Source organism: Martes martes, assembly GCF_963455335.1.
Source record: "Martes martes genome assembly, chromosome: 2".
NCBI classification, from domain to species: domain Eukaryota; kingdom Metazoa; phylum Chordata; class Mammalia; order Carnivora; family Mustelidae; genus Martes; species Martes martes.
In genome coordinates this window covers 53,261,275-53,284,508 of record NC_137889.1, presented here as the reverse complement: position 1 = coordinate 53,284,508, position 23,234 = coordinate 53,261,275, and the positions used below count along the sequence as shown (strand labels likewise).

General features: G+C 42.1%; 1 protein-coding gene across 1 annotated transcript in view; it reads right to left on the bottom strand.

Moving 5' to 3' along the window:
• The window catches only part of GALNTL6 (polypeptide N-acetylgalactosaminyltransferase like 6), a gene marked incomplete at both ends in the record, with an annotated part of 1,173,146 nt that overhangs the window by 3,328 nt on the left and 1,146,584 nt on the right, over positions 1-23,234 (bottom strand). The window contains 2 exons of the mRNA XM_080796997.1: positions 13,583-13,732; positions 22,449-22,565. Coding sequence (XP_080653123.1) covers positions 13,583-13,732; positions 22,449-22,565 — 267 coding nt within the window. The remainder of the gene's footprint in view (positions 1-13,582; positions 13,733-22,448; positions 22,566-23,234) is intronic.

Below are 23,234 nucleotides of genomic sequence, written 5' to 3'. Positions count from 1 at the left end.
CATTCCTGTTTTGGTTTTGCCTCAGAAAATGAGAAATCCTTGAGCAGGAAATGGAAAAGTTCAGATCCAGGGTTGGGGCACTGCCCTTCCTAATCCAATCGGGTCAGACTCAATACCCAGGTCTGGCCAGTCCAGGCTGTGAAAGGCATGGATGGGACTTTTCAGGGACTTCATTGAAAGGGACACATTCCTGAAACCAGCCAGCAATTTGATTGGCATCTCTGTGACACTCGTCGCCCGACACTAAATTCGATTAGATTCTATACTTCTCCAAGGTCTGCGCTTTGAAGGCCTGGGTATGTTGTAGAAAGCATTCTGCACCGTGTGCAAGGTAATAAAAGAACAAACCACCAGAGATGCAAAGACAATACAGTAAGTATGTGAGTTCACAATGTGTAGAAAGAGGACTCTGAGAATAGAACTGGCACACGGTGGCAGGGAAGGCAGCCTGTGCTGGGTCAAGGGCTGGGGTTTTGTTCTGCACAGGCTTTGGATCAAATTCCAGTCATGCCATGTACTTGCTGTGTGACCTTGGGCAGTATTTAATTCTCTGAACTCCAACTTCTTCATCTGTAAAATATAGATAATAATAGATCCTGCACGAGTTTGGTGTGAGGATGAAATGAATTAATACATGTAAAATTGCTGGCACAATGTCCTACATATAATAAGTACTTCCGCTCTGTATCTTCCCTTAATTTATTTTTAGTCAGGGAGCATCCCCAATTCTAAAAACCAGAACATACAAACCATCTGGTCCGAGACCAGCTATTCAAGACCAAATTGCATTCTCTGAAATCCTGGCAAAATAGAATGTGCAAAAATTAGCTCCTGCCTCAGCCCGTCACCCAAATTGATATACTTCCGTTTTAAGCAAAAGGATTTACGGAACAAAGGTGATGTATGGCTCGGGAATTAGTTCTTTTATGTAATTATAGTCAGAGTTTATATATGATTCATATGTTTCAGTCCTTTGCCTGAAATACAACACGATTCAGGTCAGAATTCAATACATATTTATTGAATGCCTTTTATTTTCTGGTATGTATTGGAAGAACGGCCTAGAAAGATAAGCTGAGATGCATCTCCTGACCTAGGGAGAGGGGGACACCAAGAGGTAAACAAGAAATGTATGAAATAAAAAAGTGCCAATGAGACTGTGGATGAGGGGGAGTAAAATGTGTGAGGGTATTTCAGATGTAGAGAGGAACATGGGGAAAGAGAGACGTGATTGCACATGCATTTATGCATTCCATTTATTCAGCAAAAATTTATTTGGGACTTACTATTTATTAGGCACTGTTTTAGGTAGCTAGGATATTTCAGTGAACTTCACAAGACAATCCCCGCTCCTGCCCCACCCTCCTGGAACTTTCATGCTAGAGGCAGGGTAGGGGTGAGGCAGTGGGGCACAGACAATGGGCATAATAGGTTATGCAAATTTAAAGATTTTTATTTATTTATTTGACAGACAGAGATCACAAGTAGGCAGAGAGGCAGGCAGAGACAGAGAGAGGGGGAAGCAGGCTCCCTGCTGAGCAGAGAGCCTGATGCGATGCGATGCGGGGCTCCATCCCAGGACCCTGGGATCATGACCTGAGCAGAAGGCAGAGGCTTTAACCCACTGAGCCACCCAGGCGCCCCAGGTTATGCAAATTTAAATAGGGCAGCAAGGGTGCACCTCATTGAGAAGGTGACATATGGGTAGTCTTGAAGAAGGTGAAGGAATTAGCCATGCCAGTATCTGGGAAAGAGAGTTCCAGACAGACCAGCTAGTGCAAAGGCATTAAGCAGGAACACCTCCTGAGGGGTTAGAGAGTCAGAGGAATGGCAGGGGAACTGGGTTGGGGAAAGAGTGGGAAGAGATATGTCAGAGGTAATGGGGAGCTAGCTCATGTGCTGGGGACCAGCAAGTCATTTGGTGCGACTGGATCACAACAAGCAAGGTGAATTCCAGATGATGATAGCCAAGAGATATCATGCAGGGACAGGGGTACATCGCTAATTTTTTTTTTTTTTTTTTTTTTTTAGCAATTTTTCCTGCGTTTGGGAGGTGGCCACTGAAAGATTTAAAAAAGGGAGCCACAGAATCCATATTTTGGGTGGAGGATGCTAGTAGCAAAGAGGAGGATGGAGTGGGGGTGGGGAGGCACTGGACTCTGGCCAAGAGCATAGAGCGAGGTCACTGCAATCAACCAGATTGAAGCTGGCAAAAGCAAAACCCAAAGCCGTGGGGGTGAGTTGGGGGTGACCCGAGAAGTGATCTGAGAGCTATTTGAGAAGTAAATGTAGAGAACATTCTGATTAATGGCACGTGGGGATTAAGGTGGGGGAAGAAGTGAAGGAAAAGCAGTCTTGAGGCAGGAAATGCAGGGAGAGGAACAGGATCAGGCAGCGGGGGAGGATCGTGATTTCTGTTTCCGGTGTAAGGAGTTGGGGGTAGGGATGAACCATTCAGGTTCAGATGCCCAGTAAGCAGTTGGATATAGACTGGACCGGAGGATAGGTCTTGTGTGCCTAGTGGGGGGGTGGGGGACAGAGTTACTCCCTTCCACTGACTATTCATTTCTGGGTAACATATATTGAAAGAGAACGCTATTGTGAGAGAGCTCCTTCCTATCCAATGCCATTGGTGTCTAATACGGGTATTTCTAAGGTTTTTGTTTGTTTGTTTGTTTGTTTTCCTTTCTCTTTTAATGCAGGGCTCAAACTCACAACCCTGGGATCAAGACCTGAGCTGAGACCAAGAGTCAGGTGCTTCACCGACTGAGCCACCGAGGCGCCCCAAATTATTGCTAGTTTTTAATCCCAGTTTTATTCCTGACAATAATCTCTGATGGTCTCTTCATTTGTCAGTGAGATAGGTGTCCCAGCTGCAGAATGAATGGAGTGGAGTGGAGAAGAGTGGGACGAGATAAGATTTAGAATATCTGCCTTCCCATCTCAGTGTTGTGGAGAACAAGGTTGATCTATGAATGTCCTTTGTGTTCTGGAAGAAAGACAAATTAGGTAGTTTTTTTCCTGCCTATTTTTACTGTTGGCATCTGGGAGAATGCAAATAATACCTTGATAGGCATAACAGGGACAAAGCAGTCTTACTGTCTCTCCTTTTCCATTTTCTCTTTGACAGGTAGAATTCCTCACAGGAGGAGAAAATTGGTCTTCTTGCATCAGTGGCTAATTTGGCCAATCAGAAATAATGTTTCTTAACGTCCTGATAGAGTCCCTTGGTGTGTGCGCTGAGACGGTGCCAGTCACAGCAGCCCTTCAACCGTGACTCCTTGCTCTCCTCGCTGGCTTTTCTGAGTTACAGGCAAGTGATGTATATGAGTGTATCTTTAATTCTCCTGACAGTAGCCAGAATTATTAAAACATCTAATCTGATTATATCCCTGCTCTTCAAACCATTCAAAGTCTTCCTGGTCCCTTAGCTAAATTCTCAGCATGGCCGGCAAGGTCTTGTATGGTCCTCTCCCTGGCCAGATGTCTGGTCTTAGAGTTGATCATTTTCCCTCACACTCACACTGGCTTGTCTCTGTTTTTCCAAGAAAACAAAAATCTTGCCTACCTCAGGGCCTTTGCACAAGCCGATACTTTATCTGGGGTCTTTTTCTCTGTTACTTCCTTCATGTACCTAATTCCTACTCATTTTTAGATCTCCATTTAGATATTAGCTTGTCAGAGAAGTCTTGCCTACTTCTCTTACTGGGTAGAGCCCAGTGTTTTGTGTTCTCTTATTATCCTGCAACTTAATTTATTTAATTATTTTTGTCTGCCTCCTCACTAGACTGAAAGCTCTAAGAGTAGAGAAAATGCATCTGCTCCATAGCTTGTTTCCATCTGTCCATAACTCTTTATCTCCCTGAAGTAAACCTTTTGGGAGTCATATGAACATAATAATAATAGCTTCTATTTATCGAGTATGAAAGTATGTGTCTGGCAGTGCTAAGTATTCTATGTAGATTTTCCCATTTTATCCACGTAAACCACATAAGCAATCTGAAGGGATAGTGAATGTTGACAAATAAGAAGCTGGGTTCATTTTTTATTTATTCAACAAATATTAATTAAACACCAATTATATGCCAACCAGTGTTTTAGGTGCCAAATGAAAGAAAAAAAGAAAGCAGAGAAAAACCTCTGTTCTTGTGGAATTTACAGTCTAATACCTAGCTATAGCTAAGTAACTAAAATGGTACAAAAATGTACAACATAGAAATACAACTAATTAGCCCATCTTTTCCTATACGTAAACTTTCTTGAAGAGCTAAGATCAAATTGGAAGATAGTTTGTTGAACGCATAGTTTGCAATAATTAATGGTAACTGGACTCTGAAGTGCCGTGTACTAGGTACATTTAAGTTTTATTTAAGCATTACAACAATCCTCTAAGATAGATACTATTATTAGTCTCACTTTATGAATGAGGAAACCAAAGTGCTTAGTAAGGAAGTTTTCCAAGATCCCAGAGCCAGGATCCACACGGGAGCCAGAATGCCAACCTTCGATTCCATAGGACCCAGAGCCTCTGCTCTTGACCTCTAAGTTATGCTTTATAGCCCTTCTTGGCTGAACCAATCAGTCATCCTATTGCACTGCTACCCCCGCTCACTAGCAACTATTAATTTAAATGTAAATACTAATGGAAATTGTTTACAGTTCTTACTACCAAGATTCTTTTCTGTTAATCTAAATCTTGGCAGGTGTTTAATTCAGGGAGCCTTTTACCCTTATGTGAGAGCCTGGGATAGCCCACGATGGAGGCTTTCTTGTTCTGAGTGACCAGGGAATGGCAGTTAGACTTGTTAGGATAGTCTGAATAGATAGTAATATTCCTAAGTTACTCAGAAACAACAAAAGTTAAAAGGTCGTGACAATTAAGTGAGACATACAAATAAAAACAGGATGGGAAGCTAACTCTATGGAAAAGGTAGTGTCATTGCTCTACTGAATGTATTTCCCTCCTGGGTGTTGACCTCCTTCTTGGTTGAATCCTTCATTTGAATTGAAGATCATAACTTCTTAGGGTACCAGGACTTAAGTCTCCTATTACAAATGAGAGTAGGATGTAGACATTGTGCATATTGTTGTCAGCAAGGTAATTGAAAAGCTCCTCTTTGTTCTCTTTTGGGAGAGCTGGAGAAATATGGGCTAGAGGAAATAACTACTAGGTAAATTTGTATCTGGTTGAATAACTTCACCCAAATGATGCTTGGTAATGGATCAGTGTCACCTCTGTTATATGACAGAGAACTCAGTTCTTGGCCTCGTGCATTGGGGTCCACAACTTAGATGAAGGCCTGAATGCATGCAGATCCAATTCATGGATGGAACAAAACTCATCAGATGGCCAGTAAGTTAGATCAAAGAGTCAAAACCCAGGCTGAGGTAAATCTGGTGAGATGAAATGTAATAGAAATGTAATAGAAACAAATCTTTTATACACAGTATAAAAGATGAATTATACAGGTAGAAGACTGTGGAGATGTACTTGTGAAGCAAAATGAGAAAAAGACTTGAGTTTTTATACTGAAAATTCATTAAAAAGCAAAGAATGTAAAGTTAAGGTAGAAAATCAATCAACTCAATCATAACAAAGAATACTAGAAACAGATCTTACTTCCTTTGATCTGAACACACCTAGAATATTGTGTTCTGTTCTGGGTAACATGCCACTTTCTAGAACTATTTGGAGTATGTTATGAGTGAGTGTCCAGGAAGTTGAAATAGATGCAAATTAAGTCATGAAGAATAGTGACAGAAAATTGGACCATTTAACCAGAAAGAAAGAGCAAAGATAGGGTAAGCATTGTTCAAATATTTGAGATCTGTATTCAGTGAAATGGATTAAATTTTATCTGTGTGGTCTCAAAGGCAGGGAAGAACTTTCTAATACTTGGGACTGTCCAGAAATGAATGGGCTGTACTGGGATACTCCGACTGCCTAAGTATGACCAGGAGTCCAGGATTTTGTAGGGGGGCTTTGTTTATCATAACCCAAGTTGAAATACATGCCTTTTGATTCAGCTCTTTTTATGTACTTTTCTCATTTTTCTTCCTAAATCAATAACTAACCAGAACATGTTAAAAATAAGAATCTTGTGGCCTTCCATCTGGCATCTTTGTGGACCAGCAGGATTAACGAGCTGGGGGGCCAAAGCCCTGGCATATATCACAAGTCACAATAAATAGTCGAATGTAGGCACATGCCAAGAATTCTGCCCACTCACTTTTTAAATTAATGCGACGGTTGCAATGTTATCAATTTAGCCTGAAAGGAAACTTCTTATCTGTATTTCCTGTTTGATGTTATTTTTAAGCCCTTTCTTGTAGCAGTTAAACTACAAGAACACCCCAGGGAGCAACTAAGAATAGTAATTTAAACCTTTCACTTTTGGTCTTTGGCGAGGTTGTGTATGTGGTTCTGAGAACCACCCACCCCCCCAAAAAAAGTGCTAAGTCTTTTTTTTTCTCTTCTTTCTTGCTAACTGAAGTATAGTTAATGCGTAATTTATATTGGTTTCAGATTACAACATAGTGATTCAACAACTCTATACCTTAGGTTATTAGGATACCGTTGACTGTTTTCCCTTTATTGTAACTTTTGTTCCCATGGCTTATTCATTCCATAATGGGAAATCTTATTTCTATTTCTAATCTAAATCTATTCACTTCCTTTCACCCACTTTGCCCATCCCTCACCCCCTCCTCTCTGGTAATCATCAGTTTCTTCTCTGTATTTATGGGTCTGTGTCTGCTTTTTTTTTGTTGTTGTTCCTTTGTTTTTAGATTCCACATATAAGTGAAATCACATGGTATTTGTCTTTCACTGGCTGACTGATTTCACTTAGCATTATACCCTCCAGGCCCATGTCTGTTGTTGCAAATGGCAAGATCTCATCCTTTTTTATAGCTGAGTAATATTCCATTGCATATTAGGTCAGCTATATATGACATCTTTTTTTATTCACTCATCTATTAATGGACATTTGGGTTGCTTCCATGAGATATGTTAAATTTTATCCAGCACAAACTTGGGGTTCATGAAGGAGAAGATCATGTTAATAACTGAACCCAGTAGCTCTTTTTTTTAAAGATTTTATTTATTTATTTGACAGAGAGAGACACAGAGAGAGAGAGGGAACATAAGCAGAGGGAGTGGGAAAAGGAGAAGCAGGCTCCCCACTGAGCAGGGAGCCCGATGTGCGGCTCGATCCAGGACCCTGGGATCATGACCTGTGCTGAAGACAGATACTTAACAACCGAGCCACCCAAACCCAGTAGTTCTTTAAGCCATTTAGAAAATGTTTATTTAGGATCTTTTATATATTAGACATTAAAAAGGCCATACAGAAATAAAAGAAAAAGTTCCTGCCCTTAGGTAGTTAATATCTATAAAAAGAGACTAACTATGTAGAATATAATGTTCCTGATACAAAAGAAGAAACAAAATGGTACCAGAATACAAGTAAGGGGGCAAATTCCAACTAAAGAAGGAGGGAGGAGTCTGGTAAAGAAAGTAGGTGAACATTGGAGCTAGAAAAGGGATTCTTTATGTGGCTGCCCATGAGAATGGTTTAGGAACCTTCAAAAAATACCAGTAGCCAGGGCTCACCTTCTAGAGAGCCCCAGTCAGGCTCACCTTATGTCAATAGCATACCGCCTTAAATGTACCTTTACAATGTCCTGGAAACTGTGCTTTTATAATGTTTGATATTTGTTCTTTCCCTTGGTCACATTTTCTTGGCTATTCTTGGCTCTTTCCTTTCCTTATAAATTTCAGAATCAGTTTATCAGTTTCCACAAATACACTTGCTGGGGTTTGGACTAATTTTGCATTAAACGTATATACCTTTTTGAGAACTATTAACCTCACAATAGTGAGTCTTATCCTTGAACATGATGGATCCCTCTGTATAGCTTTTAATTCTGCTTAGTGATGTTCTGTAGCTTTCTGTGTAAAGGTCTTTCCCCTCTGTGGTGATGTTGATTTTCACCTCTGCTGTGAGCTATTTTGCTGTTCATGGTGATCAAATGAAATTATTTTTGAATTTCATTTTCTATTTTTTGGTTGCTGGTATATAGACATTTGTTTTTCTTATATTTACCATGTATCCAGGACTACTCTTATTAATTTTAATAGGGTGAATGTATAATCTTTTGGATTATCTATATAATATTTCATCTATGAATTGACTCTTTCATTTGTTCCTTTCCAATTCTCATACCTTTTAATTTCTTAATCTTGCCTGATTACTCTGGGTAGGTGGTCCTGTACTATATAAAACAGAAGCGCTGATAGGAAACATTATATGTTATTCCTATTCCCTGGAGGAAATCTTTCACATTTCTGTTGCTATCTCCATGCGGCAGGAAAAAATGTCTTTTTAATAAATGGTGATTGATCCATTGGATATAAGTATGAAAAAGGAATCAACCCCATATTACAATGCATGCATAAAATATTTCATGGAATTCTATACCAAAAGATAGAGGATTACACAATAAATCTTCCAAAGATGACTTAGAAGACTGTCTTCATGACTTTGGAATGGAGCAAAGATCTCCTAAACAGAACACAAAAGACACTAATCATAAAGAATAGCTCTTCCTCAAGATATTCTGTAGAGAAAAAAGGAAAGACGTCAACTGGAATAAGATACTTACAATATGTATGTCCAACAAAGCACTTGTATGAATGTATGTATCTATCTATCTATCCAAAAATCTGTAAGGAAAAACTAGACAACGCATGTTAAAAAATGGTCAAAAGACTTACTAGGTCCTTCCCAAAGAAGATATCCAAAACAGCTAGCAAGCATGTGCTGTCACTCTACAGCCACAAAATGAAAAGAGGAAAAGAAAAAGAAACAGAATGCCAAGAGTTAACAAAAATGTGGGGCAAGTGGATTCTCACGTCGCAGCTGTACCCTGCCTGTTGCTCTTCAAGCTTCACCAATTCATTGCATGCTGGCCCAACCCGAGTCGTTGGCCATTGTGTCTCACTCTGTAAGGGCTTTCTCTGGTCCCAAGAACAGTTTTGTCTACCAGCCACCGCCCAGAGATGTCAGAGAATAAACCCCTTAGGAATAATCTTAACCACAGGTGGACTAGAGTGGTCTATAGATATCCCAATTCCCTTGCTCTCTGATACATGCTCTATACCATTTCCTGACATCTGTAGTGGGATTGAGTTTTAATTGCCCACAGTAGTACTTGCTTTAATATTCACCCTTTATTGACTCCCATCCCTTCCTCTTTCACTTATCCACATCCTACCAAGATTTTGGTGGGCCATCTCCCAAATAAAACACTCTCAAATTCTCACTTCATGTACATGTCTAGAGAAATCCAAACCAAGATATATATTATACTCCAATAAAACTTATTTCAAAGGAAAGGGGCATGGGAGATAGTTCTTAATTTGGGGGGGCAGGGGTAGGTAACAATGGTTAATATTGCTTAGGATAGGTTGCTGGAGTTGTGTGGTCTAGCAGGATGCACCTGACCACTTCTTTCCACGTAAAAATTGCATTTGTCACCCCCATGAATATAGATTTGGTCATGTGGTCAGAAATGGTGTATTTTTACATGGTTTAGCTCACTTAATTGTTATCCTGCTTATGTTGATAAGGAAGTTGAAAATCATAGATGTGAAATAATTTATTCAAGATCACATTACAGTTTCAGGATGAATTAGGATGTGTTAGGCTTGCTAGGAAATCATTATGATGACTGGATTGTGAAGGGTGGAGGATAAGAATGGAGAGAAGGCACTTTATCTGCTACTTAGTGGGAAACCAAGTGAAGTTATAAAACAAAGGAATGCAATGACCAGATTTTGTAGCAAATCCCTCTGACTTCAGGATGGACGATGGGTTAGTGAGGGATGGGACAGGAGGCAGGATGAACCTTGAGGTAGCTCTGAGAGTCATCCAGGGGGAAGATAGGAAAGGTAGCCAGTAGGGTCCAGGCTGTGGACACGGCAGAGAGGATAGATTTTCGAGATATGGGCTGGGGTAGGGGATGTTGACAAGTCTTAGTGACTAATTAGATGTAAGGGTAGAAGAAGAGAGAAAAAAGTTTCCTGTTTTGTATTAGTTGATAATTTAAATATTTTCATGGTCACCACCAGGTCATTGTTTTTGTAAGAGGAGTCCCCCTAGTGGTAAAAGGAAACCAGCAATGGGATTCTTTATCCTTGGTACTTGGTACTTGGAACTAAGTACTCTGGGACACAATTGTATCCCAGTTACAAGGCTATGAAATAGGGACCCCCCCCCCTTTGGGGTGGCAATGACTCACATCTAAGAATAATTGAAAGCTGGGTGGTGGGGTTGGGGGCAATGGGTATAGGTGGTCAAAAGGTACAATTTCCATTTATAAGAGGAGTAAGTTCTGGGAATGTATAGCATAGCGTGGTAATCATAGTTAATAATATGTTGTATATTTGAAAGTTGATGAGAGAGTAGATCTTAAAAGTTTTCACCACACAAAAAATTGTAACTATGTGAGGTGGTGGATGTATTAACCAAACTGATAGTTGTAGTCATTTTGCAACATATATATGTATGAAATTATTACATTGTACACCTTAAATGTACACAAAGTTACATATGTCAATTATATCTCAGTAAAGCTGGGAAACGACCCAAAAATCTTCCTGAAAAAAAAAAAAGTACATCTGAGAGCCAAGAGCTGCCAATGGATTCTAACAACAACCTTCACCCACTCAAGCAAAGCAGCTCTGGCCACCTTCCCTCTCCAAGAAATTGCCCTGTAGCTGGGAGGAGGGGTTGGTTGCTATCAGTGGTGCTGAATCCAAAAGGCATCAGAGAACTCTCCCAGGGAATACTGATCTGATTTCTTAAGAGCATGACAGAGGAAAGAGTAGAGTCTTTAAAGCCAGATGCACCTGAATCTGAATGTTGGCTCTAGAGCAAACATGCTCATATCAGTCTTCCTTTGTGAATTATACATAATAGTACCTACGGTTGTGAGGCTTGAGGCAATATGTGTAAAGTCCTAGCTCAGTGCCTCCTTTAACAGTTGGAGATGATGATGATGATTACCCTCGGAGCTTAGGAGATGGCCCACTGCGGTCCTTTAGGCAATTAGGAGAGTCTTAGGGATCCTGTTTATTCATGAATATGCTAATAAAAAGAGGGAGCTCCAAAGCTGACTCAAAAGATGCTGAACTCTCTCGGAAATCCCCAGGGACAAGTAGCGTATCTAAATAGACAAGGTAACACCCCAGAGAGATGTCTCTGTGCTTTCTGTCTTTGTGCCTTGGGAATAGCCCACGGAATAAACAAGAAGCGCTTTCAAGAAACAGGTGCATTTGAATAAGCCTGAGTCATCAACCAGAATGAGATATTTCAGAAACTTTCCATTTTGAGCCTTTGGCATGTTCCTGATTATGTATAAATACCTCGCTTCTTGTATAAATACAGTGAAGGTAACCTTTTGCTAAGTAATGCAAGGCCATCCGTGACAGAATCATCTGAGAAAGGAGCCACAGCACAGCTGAATCCAGTGAGTCTTTTTCACAAGTCCCTTAGGGTGCTGGGAAGGTTTAAAATGCTAAAGCTGTAAGAGTTACCTCTTGAAATCACCACAGTCACCTTTTTCTTCTCCAGGAGCTCTGTGTGCATGTGTGTTAGTTGGTTTTATCCATCTGTAAGATTTTGTAAGCTCCCTAATGAAAACAACTGTATTTTCTTGGCTTAATTGTATATTATCGAGTGTTCTGTCTCTCATGCTATAAACGTGCAATAATGAGAAATGGTGTGTTCATCAGGGACAACCAGCAGGCTAAGCAAATGGTGAATCAGGTATTTTATTGATGGGCCCAGAAAGGAACTTGTTAAGGATCAGAATATAACCATAAAAACAAAACAAAACAAAACAAGTTTCTTGGTGTATCCCACATAGATTGCAGCATATTGAATAACAAAAAAGGGTTTGGCAAGATTAATCATTTATGATGCAGTTCGTAAGGAAAACAGGAGGATACAACTGATGTTTTATACTTCTTCTAGACACAGAGCCACAATCTTAGAGGCCATGGGGGATGGTGGTATGCAGAGTCTTATCCACCCCTGAAAAGTGAATATTAGAAACCTTATTACATGGGAGAACAAGTATGAAAACCAGTGGTCCCCCATATTGATTCTCTGTAGATTCTTCCCTTTAGATTTCTGTAGTCAGGAGATGCTACGTTTTGGGGTGCCTGGGTGGTTCATTTCATTAAGCGACTGCCTTCGGCTCAGGTCATGATCCTGGAGTCCCAGGATGGAGTCCTGTGTTGGGCTCCCTGTTCAGTGGGGAGTCTGCTTCTCCCTCTGACCCGACCCCCTCTCATGCACTCTCTGTCTCTCAAATAAATAAATAAAATCTTAAAAAAAAAAAGAGATACTAAGTTTTACCAGTCACAGGAGAGCCAAAGCTTATGATTAAAGAGTGGGTATGAGATTTTCTGTATAGTTTAGAAAGTCCTGCCCTAAAAACCAAAAAAAGCTGGAAGGAAATTTGTGTGGTATCCTGAAAAGTTATCAAAAGACAAGTTGACGAAGATATTTAAAATAAAAATTTAATTGTTCTTTATCAACTCAATAAAATATGATTTTTATATTTGCTTTTGAACTATTTTTTTCTACCATTAAATGTTAACTTTATAAGTTTTTAAACTTAAATTCTCCAAATAAGTTCTCCTTAGTTATCCTTGGGCAGGGTTTTGGCCAAATTACAAATGGGTCAGTTTGTAGAAAGGTCACAACAATTACTCCTACATGTGTGGATTTATGTAAATCTAGTTGTCTTAACACACGCAGCTCCCAAGCAAATGAGACAGCTATAAATAAATGGATGTCTTAAGCGTGTGTGTGCGTGTGTGTGTGTGTGTATGACTCGAGGATCTTAAAAACTACACATGTGTACATTTGCTTATTGGGTACATGGTCTCTCCATTTGGTAGTTATCTGGCTAAGACTAGTCCCTTCACACAGAACAGTGACTGTTCTGGCTAAAAGCCATCTTCCTTCCTTCCTTCCTTCCTTCCTTCCTTCCTCCATCCCTCCTCCCTCCCCCTCTCCCTCCCCCTCTCCCTCCCTCTCTCCCTCCCTCTCTCCTTCCTTCCTTCCTAAAGATTTTATTTATTTATTTGAGAACAAGAGAGAGAGAGAGAAAGCACAAGCAGAAGGGAGAGGTGGAAGGAGAGGGAGAAGCAGACTCCCCGCCGAGGAGGGAGCCTGATGCGGGACTTGATCCCAGGACCCGGAGATCATGACCTGAGCCCAAGGCAGACCTTAACCGACTGAGCCACCTAGGCACCTTCAAAGCGGCTTTTCAATCATAAGTGATTGTGATGGGTGTGCACACAGCAAGCAGAGCCAAAAGCAATGCCCCTTCCAGCACACCCTGTCTTTCCCTTAATTTTTGCTGGTGGTCCGCAAATGTCTGAGTCAAGTGTGTGTACTTGTGTCTAGGTAACAGCTGAAATCAAAAGTGTGCTAACAAACTTTTGAGTTGGAAAACCTTAAGCCCAGCAGTTCGAGAATGGCTGAAGTGAGCCAAGTCTTACCTTTCTGTATCCCCAGAGCTGGTTCCCCTTCATGCCATGACAGTCATAGAGAGTGACCGCGCTGTTGTGCGAGATCGCATCGAAGCAGAATTTCCGGGTGTGCAGTGGCTCACCAGGTCGAATGTCTTCTCTCCACCCAAAAGTAAAGAGCTAGTGAAAACAACGATAGCAGAAAAGCTACAGTGAGCTTAATTTAGAGAGTCTGGAGAGCAGGGGGGTGGGGAGAGGTCTTTTTAGCAATGCGGAATTTGTGCTTCGTGATTTACCAGAAAAGAACTCCATCTAGGCATAATGGAGGTGTTGAAAAAGGGCACCTATCACAGAGCCCTGTAGAAGCAACAGTGTCACCTTTGGTCTGGGCTGCCAAAAAATACAAGTGAGGAGTTTCCAGTTTGGTACCAGGAGAAATAACAGAGGGATGGCATGGAAAGAAAGGGGCGGAGGAGAGTGGCAAGTGGGGAGACGAGGGGAAGGGGAAATAGGAAAAGAAGCTCTTTAATGAAGCTCTTTACAAATTCTTCATTTGGATAAAATGTTACTGGATCAAATGCTATGCAGTTAGCTCAAATAAGCAGATTAACTGTAAGAAGACCAGAGCCGAATTGAGTTGGATGGAGGCTGGCAGTTTGAAAAATTTGATTTAAATGGAAGCGAAGCTTAATGAAGTCAAGAAGAGGCAAATTAATTTTCTGGGGTTGGTATGAGTCATTCGGCAGGGCAACGTAAAAAGTTTTGGACTGTAAACACACAGGAAGAGATGCAGTCTACACACACACACACATAAATTCCTCCTCCCCAGAGGAAAACAGAAGCTTCAGGAAAGGATATTTAAACTTACTGCATTTAATGGAATCTGCTATTCTGTCCGATCTTTTCCTCTTTTGGTCCATTCTACCCTACCATTCGATTATTTGAAAAATGCTACTTTGGAGACACTGAGTGGATTTTAGAATATATTGAATGAAGAGGGGAAAAAAAAACCCTCTTCTATAAGGGAAGGGTATTTTCTTGAGTTTGAGCTGGTCCACCATCTGAGGAGTTTGGTAGGAGAAATCCTCAAGGAAATGGGAAACAGAGTAGATGGAGCCCTCTGCTTTCTTCCAGTTCTAAAATTTCAGTGAGATTATGTAATTCTTACAATAGGACGGACTTAAGGTGGCCTTTGTGAAGCCAAGCTGTGAGCTGCCGGATAAAGAGCCGTCCTATTGACAGAAGAGCCAACGTGATGCTGAGCTGTGTGTAGACGATGCACTTGGCCCTGACCAGGTCCTCTGAATATTTCAGTTTTTCCCTCCTACCTGGGTAAGAAAATGTAGAGACTCCAGCAAAATACCAGGAATGGCTACCAAAAACAGAGACGTGGGGGGAGCAGACTGCAGAAAACTTGAAAACACTGGGCTAAGGGGTGGAAGAAAATCGCAAAGACATGCTGTAAATCAGACATAGGAAAGTGGATTGCCTGCGTAATGGTGAGTGACTGTACTCTGTTTCCCTGGAAGACAGGACGCAAGAGAATGCTTTAGCGAGAAGGACCAGGGTTTTAGGTGACGCATGTGAAATAGATTCATGAAGAGATACTGTGTAGTCCTTTTTCCTGCGGTTCCCCCTCCCCCCATTTCATGGTGGACTGAGCCAGTTTTTAGATTCATTTAAATTTAAATCCCATGCCGGACAACAACTTATCAAGGAAAAATGTCGATCAGCTCGGTATTTCTGATTTCAACACTCTCTTCAAATCAGAACTGACTTGTCCTTTGGTTTCTGAAATACTGGGTTCCTCTTATCCTGTTCCTCTGCTTTGCTCATGTCCCTCTTGCATCTGCCTTCGACGCAGGTGCCACTCAGGATTCCCCCTTGGACCGCGTCCGCTATGCCGTCTGGTTGCTTCTGTGTATGCTCAGTCCAGCTCTCACGAGTACGTTGACAACTTATCATCTGATTTGTGTCCAACTCCGTGTAGAATTGCCCACCTGGATGCCCCATGGACATCTCAAATTCAAAATATCCTAAATTCAATTAGTTTTCTTTCCCTCTAAGCCTGTTCCTACTCCTTTATTTTGCTTTAGTTGGTGGTCATAGTATTCACTTGCCAACCTGGGAGTCTTTCCTCTTTTAACCCCTTTGTTTCCCTCACCCTCATTATTTGATCATTTAGCAAGTCTTAACGTTTTTGTCTCCGAATATTGCTGGAAGTCGTCCCTTCTGCTCTATTTCCACTACCTTTGCTCTCAATCTTTCTTTTTTTTTTATTTTAAAGATTTTATTTATTCATTTGACAGACAGAGATCACAAGCAGGCAGAGAGGCAGGCAGAGAGAGAGAGAGGGAGAAGCAGGCTCCCCGCTGAGCAGAGAACCCCATGCGGGGCTCGATCCCAGGACCCTGGGATCATGACCTGAGCCGAAGGCAGAGGCTTTAACCCACTGAGCCACCCAGGTGCCCCTGCTCACAATATTTCTTGTCTGGACTACTGAAATGACTCCCTGATTGGTGTCTTTCCTGTCTTCCTTCACAACCTTTCGACTATGTTACCTCTTGGCCTGAAATCTCAGTGTGTTTTCATATAATGCTCAGAGAACACAATAAAAACTCTTTAATGATGTGGGAAGCAGAGGTGGAAGAGAAATTATTAAATGTCCTTACTACCTACAGCTTACTACTGACAAGTCCTTGAAACAGGCGGAGAGGCGTTCCTCTAGGGACTCAGCTGTCTCCATGCTGACTGCTTGCTAAGGGCAAAAGGAAACCTAGCCCGACCCCCCACCCCCTCAACCCCCAACCCTGATTCTGGATCCTGTAAGTCTACTTTAACATATAAAAATTCCTTTGGAAACTTCATTTATCTCTAAATCCTCCAAGATATGTGTTGGCAATCATCCCCAAGCATGCGGCGCACCGCTATACATCTGAAGGGTCTCATGACTAAGGGTTTCTAAGACGGTAATAAATGACCTTTCCCCAACAAAAGCTAGCCCGCTCAAGGTCCTGGAAACCTTGCTTCCAAATTTCTTAGAGACTTCCGCTATCCCTAACGCCCTCCCAATGTGAAATAATGGGGCACTCCTCATGACCTCAGTGCAGCTCTTTCTGCCCACGGGTCCTGTCCCTGTGCTTTAATAAAACCACTTTTTGCACCAAAGATGTCTCAAGAATGCTTTCTTGGGTGTCGGCTTTGACCTGTCTTTCCTACATCATTAACTTATAAAGCATTTCCCACAATCTGGCCTTTGCCATTTCCCCCAGCTGCATCCCCTTTCCCTTAGTGTATGTTCCAGCAACAACAAAACATTTGGAAGTTGCTAAGAGAGTGGATCTTAACCGTTCTCATCACCAGAAAAACAAATCCTGTGACTATGCATGGTGATGTGTGTTAGCTAGATTTGCTCTAGTGATCACTTTGCAATATGTACAAATATCGAATCATTATGTTGTATGACTGAAGCTAATACAATGTCGTATGCCAATGATATCTCAATTCAAAAACATTTGTAGTTCCTTGCACTAATCAGGTTATATTTTCCCTTCTGTGACTTTGTTCATGAGACTTTCTGTGGTTGGGAGGCCCACATTCAGCCCACCTAGTTCATGCTTACCAGTTGTTTGAGATTCAGTCCAGGGGCCAGGTGCGGGGGAAGGGGCAGAGGTAGGGAGAGAGAGAGGGAGAGAATCTCATATAGGGCTCTATCTCAGAACACTGAGATCCTGACCTGAGCTGAAATCGAGTACCATGCTCAACCGGCTGAGCCACCCAGGCCCCTTGGCTTAAGTATCCATCCTTCCTCCCTTCCTTCTTTCTTTCTTTTTAAAATATTTATATATTTATTGGAGGGAGAGAATGAGTGAGCGAGTTGCGGGGGGACAGAGGAGAGAATCTTCAAGCAGTCTGCCGTGCTGAGCGGGGACCCCGATGCAGGACTCGATCCCACCACCCTGGAGACCAGTACCTGAGCCGGAAAGGGGTTGGATGCCTAACTGACTGAGCCGCCCAGGCGCCCCAGCTTAGGTCTTCTTTTATAGACAGTCTTTTTTTTTTTTTTTTACTTTTTGCTTTCTCAATTTTTACTTTTCTAATTTTTAATTAAAGGGATGAGTGAAGTACAAAAGAATTCCTGTGTTAAAGCAAACATCAACAAATTCTTCTCTTGATGGACTTATTCACCTATTGTCCCAATTATACCCCAGGGTTCCTTAGGTGACTTTTATTTCTCGTTGCTAGGTTTGTCGTTAGAGTATGATAATCATTTTCAGATTTGTGGGTTGGTTGTTAGCTGGGGGTCTCTATAGAGTTTCATGCTTTGTCATCATCATCATCACCCTCATATCATCCTGGTTATGTGGTGATTACTTTCCTGCACCCCAAGTGATGTTTCCAGATTATATCAACTGCTCTATTCTTCTGCACTTATCTTTAGCTAAAATTTGTCTCTCTTAGGTCTCCGAAGTGTTTTCTATTGCCATTTATCTCATCCTGATGGCCATTCAATCCAATCAGGCACCAAGCCTTTCATTCATTAGGCACACTTTCTCTCGAGCAATTTTGTAGAACCAGACACAAGCAGACGTTATGAATGTATTTTCATCGTCTGTATTTTATGATGCTATTGTGACATTTATAGTTTGTCTCTTACTCTTGGGCTGGTTCTTACTGATGGAAGGATTAGATTTCATTCAGGTTTCCTGTACAAAAGCTTGCTTTTTTTCAACCTCAAATCCTCAGTTTTAGAATAAATTGATGTTAATCTCTCCACTTGCTGCTTTTAAGTGATACTTTTAAATATAGATCCAGAGTGATACAGAACTTGTACTTCTTCGGTTTACTGTCAGCGTGGTGTGGGTCATGTTGCCTGGCTTTATACCGTATCGTATAAATAAGCTCAGCTAGACTTAGTACTGCAAATACACTTAGCACCTTGATTTTGCTACTTGATTTGAGAAGACCGAGAATATTTTCCTCTCCGTGGGTGGTTCTATTTTATTTCCTTGTTATGTGGTTGGCAGAAATCTGAGCAAGTGCACGTTGCAGTTGGTACCCAGCTCTGTTCTGCGAGCGAGGTTGTGGATCCCAGCACCCCTCTTTTACCACGTGCACCGACTTGCTCCAATTTCTGTGCACACATCGCCTCTCCGGGTCTTGTGAAGGGAGCATTCGGTCGGCTTCCTCGGCAGCAGGAAGGTCTGCTGGGCCACAGTACTACCGCCCCAGCATGAGACTGCTGCCCGGCCCAAACTGTAGGCCGCTGAAGGCTCTCCTTCCTCCCTTGCCCTCTCACTTGGACTCCTAATGGCATTTGGAGAGTATCCTTTCCAGACCTTACAGTCTTATTAACTTCTCTTTGCTTTTTCTTTCTCGGTCCCTAAAGGAAGCTGAAAGCCAGCACACAATGCTACAGTGATCTCAAACAGCTAAATAGAAGGCCCTAGAAAAAATGAATCACACAAATTGCTTCCTTCACAGAAGCCAAATTAGACATCACTGGTGTTCTGCAACAAGAGGCATTTTCTTATAAAGGTGCTTCAGTAGATGTTCCTTTATTTCCCATGTAACTATTTTGTTTATTCATTTGTGTTTTATTTTTGCTATGTGTTAAAAAGGATCATTTCAACTCTAATAAGTGCCCCCTGTGGATTCTTTAAATGCTTTTGAATAAAAAAGAATACCTATAATTTTCCTTCTCTGATATACTTCTTTTTTCACTCAGGCATTTTAATCAAAACGGAGGAGAATGAGTCTTAATTCATATAAGTCACAGAGTAATACAGTGAATAAAGCTTACAGCTAATTATTGGGGGAAAAAACCAGCTTGTAATGTTTTAATCACCAAGTGAATATATGGTGATACGTATTTCAAAGATGATTCATTTTTTACCTCCTGTAAACTTTGTTTAGTCTCCCCATAGCTCTGTTTTCAGAATCTCTAGAGACCAGGGATCTTTTTAAAGAGCTGTATTAACTGGTCTTTTTGTGCTTCATACAGTTTCTGCTTATCTGGTGCTGCCCTCTGGCGACTATTTCTTGAATTACATGATGTAGATTTTAACAGTTCAGCCTGAAGGGGGGAAATACACAACCATTTTTAAAGTGTATGCAATATGATCGGTTTTATTTATATTTATTTTTCGGCTGTCACATAAAATCTGTGGTCCAGAGCATATTTAATTCTAGAACATTCCAGGAGACAGAACTATGAAACCTGATTCAGGCATTCAGGCAAGGCATACTTCCCATCAGCTGGCTGGCTACCCGTGTTTCCTGGTTGGGCTGCACAGGGACGGGAGAGAGAAATTTAGCCCAACAGACATAGATTTTCCATCTGGCATGCTTCTTTTTCTTTTTTCTTCAAAAAAGTATCCTTTCTACTCTAAATGCGGGTCCTCCTGATAGGCCTCTGAAGCCTTTTTTCTTGCTCCCAGGCTGAAGTCAGAATTGCTTTTTGGAGGTAGCAGGCCAGACTCTTCCTCACATTCCTGGTAACAGCCCTGTGGTGTTTACTGAAGAAGATGGGGGAAGGAGCGGCGAGTCAGCTTTTGCTGATATTTCATTCCCATTCATAAATCCTGGAGCTGCAGAGCCTTTTTTAAAATTTTTATTTTTATTTATTTATTTTTTAATGTGTTATGTTAGTCACCATAAAATACATCATTAGTTTTTGATGCAATGTTCTGAGATTCATTTTTTATGTACAACTCCCAGGGCTCCATGCAATATGTACCCCTCATTGTCGTATGGTTTCACCTGCTTGCGGAGCCTAAGGAATAACATGGAGGACATTAGGAGAAGGAAAGGAAAAGTGAATTGGGGGAAATCGGAGGGGGAGGTGAACCATGAGAGGCTATTTTTATTTTTTTAAGATTTTATTTATTTATTTGACAGAGAGCAGGAGAGCAGCAGAGGGAGTGTGGGACTCAATCCTAGGACCCCGGGATCATGACCTGAGCCAAAGGCAGACACTTAACCAACTGAGCCTCCCAGGTGCCCCCTGCAGAGCCTTCTTTAAAACCAATCTGATAAGTGTCTGCACACTGCAGGATATATTTGAGTGAATGATAAATAGTATTTGGTTTTGGCAGCTGCCTTGGACCTGAGAGAGATTTCTAATTTGGTGTTAGTATAAAGTGATCTGGGGGAGGAAATGTCATAAAGCAGAAGGGAAAGTACATTGATTTTGCCCCTACCACATGTGCTACATGCTGGTGTATGTAGACACGATTCATTCTGATGTGAATATTATTGTCCCTATTTAGAGATGGAGAAACTCCAGCTTAGAGAGATGTAACAATTTCCCAAGGTCACAAGGTTATGGTGGCTGAAATCTAGGTTGGCCTCACTGCAAGGCCCACGATCCTTCTGGAACACCATGAGGCTGTGGATCAGTGTGGAAGGGCCAGATGACCCATCGGAGTGGGGCAGTGTGGGTGGGTTCGCTGACTGACGGTGTTAATTCCGGACTGTGCTGTGTGCCGGGTTCATCGTCGCTTTCCAGGACCATGCTGCTCGGGGCTGTAGTGTCAGCTGCATGCGGTGTAGAACGGGACAGTAAGGGGAGGACAGGGAGGAGCCAGCATGACGGAGCTCAGCCTATCTGAGCAGCTCGGTAAGATCCTAGGCTGGGCACGATTTGTCTTCACTAGTTCATATACAAGATGGATACTGAGGAATATAGCTATAGGACAGAACTCAAGACTTCGTGGAAACTGCTTGTCTACTGTTTTCAGGTTTCATAGGAGAGGCATTATGGGCAATTCTGGGAAACAGAGCACAGGCAGTTTATACTATGCTGAATGTGAGATGTGGCCTTTTGTAGAGGGAGACAGGGGAGTAGGATAGGGAAGGGGCTTTAACTGTATCTGTAAATTTTATTCTTTTGAAAAATATGGCAATAGCTGCAGATACTTATTAAGTCAATGTAATGAGTGTGCAAGGGTGTGCTATGATTTTTTTTATAGTTTCCAATTTGATTTCTTAAAAGATTTTATTTATTTATTTCTCAGAGAAAGCACACAAGCAAGGGGAGTGGCAGAGGCGGAGGGAGAAGCGGACTCCTTGCTGAGCAAGGAACCTGATATGAGGCTCCATCCCAGGACCCTGAGATCATGACCCGAGCCAAAGGCAGACGCTTAATTGAGCCACCCAGATGTCCCCCCATTTGATTTTTCATTATCAAAAATTAAGACAATAAAAAGGGATAGACACAGTTCTACCCACTATCATGTCTCTTTTGCAAGTGACACAGTGTGAGGAAAATCCCTTATAAGGATCATCAGGGGGTCAGGAGTCGCAAGTCACTTAATAAACAGAATTGCACTGAAACGCTTTTCAATCAAAGGCAACAAATAGTTTTAAAGGATTCCAGGAAGTCCAGGTTGGGCTGTTACTGTCTCAAAGTCATCCTTCATGTGTAGAATTACAGACTGCTACAGCAACAAGACGCTTCGGTAAAGTATCCTTTTCAAAATATCACCAGAGGGGAAAATAAGATTAGATAAAGTCGCAAAAAACTTACAAAATAAAAAGAGTCTTTCAATAAAACTGTGAAATTTAGTTGGAAGATCACATGGCGCTCTACAGGCTTTTCGTGGTTTGAAGACTACCATTCGGGGAAAGAAAATATAAGCCTGGGACGTATCTACCATCCTTTCTCCTATTTAAAGCACATTTCTGTACACGATCTCAGCTGATTATCACAGTTGCTCTGAGATGAAGCAGAAACCAAGGAGGTGAGTAATGGACTGAACAACAGAGCGGGTCGGTGGGAGCGAGGACCAGCCCCTGCGGGTCCTGTATGTCTGGGTTAGAAATCTGTCTTTACTGTCTCTTCCCTGCCTGCCTCAGCCCCACTGGCTCCTGTCACTTGTGGTTGCTGACCTACCTGTTCATGAGACCACGTCCTTTCAGAACCATCCTTGACACAGATGTCCAGCCTCAGTTCAGTGCCGGTGGCCCCATGCTTGCTGTCTACACAGAGATTTGCTGCCAGGTTTCGAATCTGTGGACAGAAGAAAGAATGAGCATGGGGCTAGTTTTTCGGGCACCCCTAGCTCCTGGCAATCCTGGTATAGATTCAGTACTTATCTTTTTAACCTATTTGAGAAAGAGAGAGAGAGAGTGCGCATAGGTGCCTGAGCAGGGGAAGGGGCAGCAGAAGGGGGAGAAGCAGGCTCCCCGCGGAGCAGGGAGCGGAATGCGGGGCTCCCTCCCAGGACCCTGAGATCATGATACCAGGCGAAGGGAGACACTTAACCGACTGAGCCCCCCAGGCGCCCCTCAGTAGCTGTCTTTTTGATTACATGATTCCTGAACGATGTTTTAAATTTACATGCCATGTGTGGAGCAAAATCAGGGACTTAAATATAACAAGGCCTCGTGGGCACGTCAAGGAACGTGAGATGGTTGAGGAGCAAGACTGCCGCGGGTGGACCAGAGAAGGACCGCGTGATAGCGCCACACGGGGAGAAGCCTGGCTCAGGACTCCCGGAAACTGGCGATCTCTTTCTTCAGGGAGTTCTTAGCTTGGAATTTGTTATCTTCTTGCTCCAGAGCATCTTCTGCCAGTTCCGTGTCAGCTGGGAGAGAGAGATCCAATAGGAAGCAGGTGATGCACGTTGTGTTTGATGGAGGAGAAGGAATCACGGAGCACCGCACGGTTCTGTGCAGG